Here is a 9,063-nt window from a genome sequence, read left to right on the forward strand (position 1 = left end):
TCTAACACAATGAAAACGCGTCACTTATCCTCTCACACATGCTATTCATTAACTCGTGTGGAGTTAATGGGATGGAGGTTAACTTGTGCTGTTAGCTCCAAGTTCACTAAAAAAATCCCAAATCTCATTCTTGCTTTGTCCCGCTCTTGACCTCAACCCCTGCTCTCTCCTTCCGTCTCCTTTTTCGTTGCGACAATGAGGTTACACCATCTAAAGGTATTTAACTCCCTGTCTATCATAATAATGACACACCATCCTTGTATTGTAAGAGTATGCTTTTACCTTCAATCAGATTAATGTATAGATATATTTATTGTAAATGAATAAAAGTTTATTATTGTTTCATGTTGATATTGGTATGTTTCTGTAAAATTATCATTTAAACTAAATACTTATAAGATTTGTATTAGTTTGAAATATTCTCAGGTGTTGGATAGACTTGGGAATTTATCCTACCAAGGTTAACACTGATGTACTGCCAAAGAAGTTAGGACAGCTTGTCTCAGCTGCTAGAATTACACCCAAAGCACATGCAGTGTGTGTTTAGATGAAACATTGAACTTGCACCATTTTTCAGTTATGCCCTGGACCTTGGAGATTGATGGGCAAAACTGAAAAGTTACACATAACCCTTAGACTTGATTATGGTACCACACTATGTGACCTGAACACTAAGTCTTTGATATGCCAATTAGTGAGATCCATCAAGGGTCAAAACCTGGGGATGTTGGGGCAGTCTAAGAATTCATATGAATAGGTGATCATAGTGATAGAATCGGTCCCTTTGTCGGACAAAGTGAATGATGGGGCTTACACTCTCTCTGATGGAAGCCTAAATGACCAGTAGTGGATTTCAACCATCCTCGAGATTTGGTTTTGCAATATATATATATATATATATATATATATATATATATATATATATATATATATATTATGTTTTATGAAAAATTTTTCCAAAAGGTTTTAATTCCCGAGATCCATCCAAGTAGAGATTGTGTGACACAGTACTTTGCAACCAAGGGAGAAGTCCTTCCCTGTCGGGCAGTGTTGTGATCATTATGAGCCGAGAGGTTAAGTGTAAGAGACCATTACAGGACTGATTACCTGATGGACTTTATCTTACTTAAATCCATTATCCTTGGGTCTTCATAGGATGACTGAACTCAATGATCATTTTGATGTAAATGTTGGGCCCATATTGAGCCCATAGTGATGTGCTAAGGGGTTCACTACGTTTAGCGGTAAATTCGACTAAGCATTTTCATAGAGTCTGGGCTGAACCCATATGAGGTCATTGTGGGGTACCACGCCATACAAATCAGGCCTAAGTTGGCCATGCAACATCTTGGGTTGTAATCATTTGAAGGAAATGGGCCTAAGACCCATAATTAATAAGATTAAGTAAGTTGTCACATGACAACTTGTGCTCTATGTCAAATCTTAGTTTGGAAATGGGTATGGAGCACCCATCCTCTTAAGAGGATAAGGATTATCTCTTAATAGAGTCTAGATCCAAATTAGATTTGGATAATTTTCTAATTTGATTAGGAGAGTGCTCCATAAGGAGATAAAGGAAGAAGAGGGTGAACCAGACTAGAAGACCACTCTCTCTTGTTCTTTCTTCTTCTCTTTTGTCTTCCAAGAAACCCTATCATGACATAGGTTTTCAAAGACTGATAGATATCAGTTTTCTTCTAATTTTTGCAAGAAAAATTCAGTGGAATTAGATGCTCACCTTCCCCAGTTCAATCCAAGTAGCTAGGTTACAGTTTTGCTGAAAACTATGTTGCTAAATTAGCTTCACCTATACACTGCACCATCTTCAGTGAATGCTAGTGTTAGGACTGATTTGGGCGTGGACTTCCACCTTGGGATCTATGTTTGTGGTATCCTTATGAAGTATAAATCTCCCTCTTTGTTTGATTTCAAATCTGTTCCTATTCATTGCAAGACCGGTCCTGAAAAATGCAGTTTTTCAAAACACAAGGAATTTGATTACCAAAAGGATTAGGAAAATTTTGAAATTTTTCCCATCCATCTAGCATGGTTCGGCCATCCATATAATGGATCCTAACCATTCAAACATGTATTTATCTTTAGCATGATAGCCATAATAACAATACTTCTGACGGATTCCTAAAAGTAGAGGGGATACCCTACCGGTGTGGAGATGTCATGGAAGCATGGATCAGTCACCATGTCTGGAATAACTGAATGAGATCCAGAGTATGGGTGGAATGATTTTGATGCTGCCACAGCATTGACACTCGAAGTGGTTGAGGAACTCGTTGAAAGAGGTGGTGATATATTTTTTATGGATTTGGGTGGGGATAATTACGCTCCGATCTTTAGCTGAGTAGGAGCCAACGACATCTCCCTGTCTCAACTCATGTTCGCTCCATCGTACTCCTCGATGAGATTTGCGAGATCCTCATCCGAGGTAATCGAAACCAAGACATAAAGATCTTCAGTTAGCAACCGTCATTTGAGACACTGAGGATCCATACAACTCTCCAAGATTCACCAAACGTTATGTATACAAAGAATCCAAACATCTCACTCTAAATACTCCAAAAATCTTTTTGAATTGAATGGAAAATAGAGAGAAGATAAGTGGGGGATAGCAGATGATAAATTATGATTTTTCAGGTTACTAATTATCATCATCATGCCTACAAGCAAGCTATAAATTTGTAGATAGCAATTATCATCATCATCATCATCATCATTGTCTTAAGTCTTAACTATATGCAGTAAGCTACATGAATCATTCATCAAATTTATTTCATTTTAATATTTTGATAAAAAATGCACTAATACAACTTGTAAGTGTGGTGGTAAAGTAATAGGGAATGGTCTCCTTGAAAGACAAAGATGGGATTGGTCTCAAGTTAGGATTGCAGGGTAACTTAATTCTCTAGAGGAAAAAAGGTTAAGGGGTTTTTAGCTAGTGAATTTTGAGAAATCTCATGTGTCTTGTGGCTTGTCTCTTTTCCTTTTTATAGAGAGGATCTCGAGACTATAAAGAGAAGAGTCCAAAAGAGAACTTTTCCTATTAGGGAAGGGGGTCTTTGCTCTCACATCAACCATTGAGTGAACTCCACTAGGGTTTTGCCATGTGTCCAGTGAGATCCTCTAGGAATAAAGTTTCCTTTTCCCCGAGGATTCTCACATAACACGTGTTGGCTACATCCCCTCATGGGTTTTCCCATGGCTACATATCGGGGTCATTGTCTTTGGTCGACTAACATGTTCGAGTGTCTCATTAGTCATCCTTCACGTGCCTTGTCACAACTTGCTATGACTGTGAGAAGCTTAAGTCGACTGTGAATAGGTACCGTCGACTTTGAGCTTCATCTACCATTCATCAGTCATCACAGGTGCGTGTCGCTATTCTATGCTCATCATGAGTTTTGAATGTCACTTTATGCTCATTGTAGGGTGCGGATAGTGTTTTGTGTCTATCACAAGCTGGTGATGTCATGTTATGGCCATTGTAGGTCCTGGATGGAACTTTGTGCTCATAGCAAGTGTATGAGTCCTACATTACCTTTGTAAAGTGTCGTCACGCTGTTACATAGGTGTCTTAGTCATTTTGATTCCTTACACATTGTTTATTGTCTTGCCCAACTTGTTCATGGCACTCTCTCTCTATATGGGGTTTCTCTATGCAATTCTCATCCAGGGTTTCTATTACAAATCTGATGATGATGAATTACATGTACTTAGAATTAGCCCCCATGCTTATTGGTAAGAGTATTCTTATCAATAAGAACCCCTTGGGATTTCCTTTGCTTGTCTGATAGTGCGTGTATGTGATGAGATGATCGAGAATGGGGGAGTTGCTCAACTTATTACAAATTGCGGGTTCATAGGTGTCATAGGAAAAAAAACAATTGCGGTGATTTTGCATCTTTACTGAAATGAAGAGCACAACTGGGACTAGCTATTAAAATTGGGCTCCTCTTTGTTGGAATTCTTGTGTTGGCTTAAAGTGTTTTCTGGGTTGTTTAAGTCGTGTATAGAGTGTTGAAAATGCCTGTGGAGTTGAGGCCATTATTTGTATGGTGTAGTTTGGTGATTCCTGTAAATTAGCCCTCCTATTTCTTCATGGAAAGCCTTTTGTCAAGAGACATTCAGTCATTGAATTTACAGCCCCATGTGTCTTAATAGAAGACATTCTATCAAAAAACATGCGGTAAGGAGCTATCGAATGACGTGTGCAGCCCCTTATGAATTCTTCTGGGATTTGGCTAAGTGCATCGTTGTGGAGAGGTGTGTATAGAACCTCAGGCACATTGGTATGTGCTTCAACTTTCTGTATGCCCAAATGATTGTGTAGGGTTGTGGCAGCTTTATTTAATTTGCTCTTAATATCACCCCACCCATTGTAAGGGTGGTTTTGTAAATTTGCTATTAAATAAGTTAATCAATTGGCCAGAGCAGAGGAATGTGTGGGCAACCACTTCAACCATCGCGAGGTGTTGCCTCAGCTCTTGGCACATGGGGTGTGATGTTTAAAATGAGAGGTGGGGTACTGCCTTCCCTCCTAAGTTTTTCCTTTGTTGGTGGTCGAAGAGCTCTAATCTTCTTCTTGTTTTCATCAGTTCGCTTTCTCCGATCAATCTTCCTCTTGTTCATTGCTCTTTTAGGGTTCCCCTCTTTTCTAAGTTAAATGACCCCCCCAAAAAGAGAAGAAAACCGTTCAAGAGGTTTTCCCGTTCATTGACTTCATTCGGGAGGTGGTGTTATGAATGCATTCGTGGGGAAGACATACCGCCACCGGCAGCAGCAATGAGGAGGGGCCCACACGACAACTTATCTTGCCAGCTCCACCAGCTTATCTTATCCCATCTGTTCTTAGTTTACCTATTAGAAGTAGGAGTTAAGTTTTGTTCTTAGTAGAAGTTGTTTATCTATTAGAAGTAGGAGTAGGAATTTGATTTAAAGTTGGATTTATCCTAGCCTTATCCTTAATAGTCGAATTCAACAAGGAGTCCTCCTACAAGGACCCTCACCTCTTGTAATCTCCTATTTAAGGAGCTGTGAATTGGGAATAAATGCATTGAGGTTTTAGTCAAGAAAAGAGTGAGGAGAGTTAGGGTGATCTCTTGGACAAATCACCCATCAGATCGCCACAATAGGGTCTGCACGTAAGGGGAGGGGCAAGGGGAAGCTAGAGGTTCTTCCCGTGGGCCGATCCGTGATGAGATCCTACGCCCGGGCCCATAACATCTTGGTATCAGAGCCTACCATCATGGGAGATTTGGAGCCGCTATCATCCAAGGTCCACGAACTGGAGCATAGGCTCGTAGAAACCAGCGTGGAGGTTCGTGAGGTCAAAGACGATGTTCGGGAGCTATGACGCTTGCTGGAATTGTTTTTCTCTAACAGAGAAAGGAACTCCAAGGGAACCACCACCACCAACAGTCGTCGGCCAGACTGGGCAGAGATGTCCGGCGAACATCAGATCGCCGCCCCGACAACCATAGTTATTTCCAAGTATAGTCGGCTAGAATTTCCATCTTACAACAGCACCGGAGATCCATTGGGATGGTTATATCGCTGCGAACAGTTCTTCTGTAACCAGCGGACTGATGACAGAGACAAGGTCAGTCTAGCCACCTTCCACCTAACGGAAGAGGCACAACTCTGGTTCTACTGTCTGGAGCAAGAAGAACCCGGGCTCAGTTGGGAATAGTTTAAATCCTACTGCCTCCTCAGGTCAGTCTGGCCACCTTCCACCTAACAGAAGAGGCACAACTCTGGTTCTACTGTCTGGAGCAAGAAGAACCCGGGCTCAGTTGGGAATAGTTTAAATCCTACTGCCTCCTCAGGTTTGGACCCCCGTTGACAAGCAACCCGTTGGGCAAGTTAATTAACCTCAAGCAAACTGGAACCGTGGCTGAATACCAACGCCAGTTTCAAACCCTTCTCGCCAGGGCAGCCTCGGTACGTCCAGATCAGCAAGTAGATATGTTTACCGCGGGGTTAGCAGAACCCCTAAGGGTGGACGTGGAGATGCAACACCCTCCCAACCTGGTCACAGCCATGAACCTCGTATGCGCCTTCGAACAGAAACTACAGCTCACTTGCGGAACCCTTAGTATGGGTTGGCCGGCAATGACCTGGGCACCTTCGAAGACAGTAGGAGTGTCCCCTTCTTTGGCCGCAAGTAGGGAATGGAGGCCTCCTACTGGTAACCCTTCCAGATCGGCACCAAGTATGGGGAGTAATAAGGACAACACCCCCCATTAGACAGCTGTCTCGAGCCGAGATGGAAGAACGACGCGCAAGGGGGCAGTGCTTCAACTGCGATGATCTGTATTCCTCTGGGCACAGGTGCAAGAAGCTATTCTGTCTTCTGGTAGACGAACCAGAAGAGGACGAGGATGAACCCGCAGCATCAGAACCTGAGATCTCCCTCCACGCAATCACGGGGATCAAAACCTTACAAACCATGCAACTAAGGGCGCTGGTAGCAGGGAAACCGGTATGCATTCTCGTTAACTCCAGAAGCACCCACAACTTTGTCAATGAACAGGCTACCCACCAGTTAGAATTACCGATGGAAATCAGGCCACAACTACAGGTAGCCATAGCAAATGGGGAAAGAGTTCACAGCCCCAGAATCTGCAAGGACACCAAAATTCAGGTCGGATCAGAATCTTTCCTTGCTGATTTATTCGTGCTCTCCTTAGATGAATTCAACATCGTCCTGGGAGTCAAGTGGCTGATCACTCTAGGGCCAATCCTATGGGATTTCAGCGCCCTAACAATGACATTCCACCTGGATGGAAAACCGGTTACATGGCAAGGAACCAGGATAAGGACAAAAATGCAGTTGCATACACTTCAGGGTGAGAATATGCGCGCAACATATATGGAGAGGCTCCTCACGGACTTCTCTGCGGTATTCCAAGAACCCAAGGGGCTCCCACCTTCTAGATCTTGCGATCATCAGATCCCTCTGATAGCCAGATCAGATCCCGTTGTCGTCCGACCCTATCGCTACCCACACCGACAGAAGGATGAAATAGAAAGGCAGTGTGCAGATATGATGTAGTAGGGAATCATCCGTCCTAGCCGCTCCCCCTTCTCCTCTCCGGTTCTGTTGGTACCCAAGCAAGATGGGACTTGGAGATTTTGTGTGGACTACAGAGAGCTTAACAGCCGGACGGTCAAGGATAAATTTCCTATCCCCATTGTAGATGAGCTATTGGACGAACTCCATGGTGTCCAATACTTCTCAAAATTAGACCTCCGGTCAGGTTACTTTCAGGTCCGGATGACTTTCGAAGATGTGGAGAAAACGGCCTTCCGAACACATCATGGCCATTTTGAATTCCTAGTTATGCCATTTGGCCTCAGCAATGCTCCTTCCACGTTCCAGTCCCTGATGAACGAGGTATTTCACTCCCACCTCCGCAGATTTGTCTTAGTATTCTTTGACGACATCCTAGTCTATAGCAAGTCGTGGGTAGAACACATGCAACATCTATGGACCGTTTTTGAACTCCTGCGCCAACACCAACTCTTCCTTAAGCAATCCAAATGCTCCTTTGGGGAAACTGGGTCCTTTACTTAGGACATGTGATCAGCGGGAAAGGGGTCACTGTGGATGACTCCAAGATTCAGGTGATCAAGGAATGGCCCAAGCCTCAATCCGCCAAGGCTCTCCACGGGTTCCTAGGGTTGACGGGTTACTACTGCAAGTTCGTCCAAAATTATGAACTTTTGGCGGCCCCACTAACCAATCTTCTCAAGAAAAATGCCTTCCATTGGGATAATACAGCCGATGTAGCCTTTGCGAGTTTAAGAGAAGCCCTCTCCTCCACGCTGGTCCTACAGTTGCCAAACTTTGACCTCGAGTTCACAGTCGAATGCGATGCATCCGGCACCGGCATCAGCACCATAGTACAGCAGCAAGGGCAACCGGTCGCCTTCTTCAGCCGCAAACTGGCTGACCGCCATCTTAAATTACCTGCCTACGAACGCGAACTGATTGGGTTGGCTAAGGCAGTGCAGCACTGGAGGCCATACTTATGGGGAAGGATCTTCATTGTCAAGATGGACCACTACAGCCTCAAATATTTGTTGGAACAACAGCTTACCACTTCGTCGCAACAACATTGGGTCAGCAAACTGCTTGGTTTTGATTTTCGGGTGGACTACAAGGCGAGATCCTTAAACCGTGCAGCAAATGCCTTGTCTCACTGAGAAGAAGACAATATGCTCCTCCATGCGATCTCACAACCCCAAGCCACCCTGCTGGAAGACATTCGGAACACACTGCCACAATCACCAGAGTGGAATGACCTTGTCCAGAAAATACAGTCCGGAACGACCAACCCAAACTGGTCCATGCACAACGGGTTGGCACTATACAAGGGACGGATATATCTCCCAGCCGACTGTCCCTTAATCCCCTCCGTCATCTCCAACATACATAACTCCACGCATGAAGATGTTCAGAAAACATTGCACCGCATCCACGCCGATTTCCATTGGCAGGGTATGAAGGCTCCGGTGCGGGACTTCATCCAAAATTGCTTTATGTGCCAACAACAAAAGTGGGAAAACTTGCACCCAACAAGCCTTCTCCAACCACTTTCACTCCCAACACAGATCTAGGCCGATATTTTCATGGACTTCATTGAGGGCCTACCCAAGGTTGGCGGGAAATCGGTCTTATTCGTGGTGGTGGATCGTTTTTCCAAGTATGCTCATTTCATTCCCTTATCCCACCCATATAACGCGGTTTCAATTACCCACGTCTTCTTCACCCATATTTTCCGATTGCATGGGCTACCCGAATCCATCGTCAGTGACAGGGACCCGGTTTTTACTAGCACCTTCTGGAAGGAGCTATTTCGACTACAAGGAACAACCCTAGCCTTCTCCTCCGCCTACCACCCGCAAACTGACGAACAAATGGAGGTGGTAAACCGAACAATAGAGATGTACCTCCGTTGTTTTGTGGGAGACCAACCACGGCGTTGGGTGGATTACCTTCCGTGGGTCGAATACTGTTACAACACGTCTTATCACTCCTCTCTT

General features: G+C 44.1%; 1 protein-coding gene across 1 annotated transcript; it reads left to right on the plus strand.

Moving 5' to 3' along the window:
- The first annotated feature begins 6,280 nt into the window (after positions 1-6,280).
- LOC148852679 (uncharacterized) lies at positions 6,281-7,069 on the plus strand. The gene has a single exon (XM_088945842.1). The coding sequence runs from the start codon at positions 6,281-6,283 to the stop codon at positions 7,067-7,069; it is 789 nt and encodes a 262-aa protein (XP_088801968.1).
- The last annotated feature ends 1,994 nt before the right edge of the window (positions 7,070-9,063 follow it).

The sequence above is a fragment of the Nelumbo lutea genome, chromosome 5, assembly GCF_056320005.1.
Source record: "Nelumbo lutea isolate HS-2025 chromosome 5, American lotus-T2T, whole genome shotgun sequence".
Lineage (NCBI taxonomy): Eukaryota > Viridiplantae > Streptophyta > Magnoliopsida > Proteales > Nelumbonaceae > Nelumbo > Nelumbo lutea.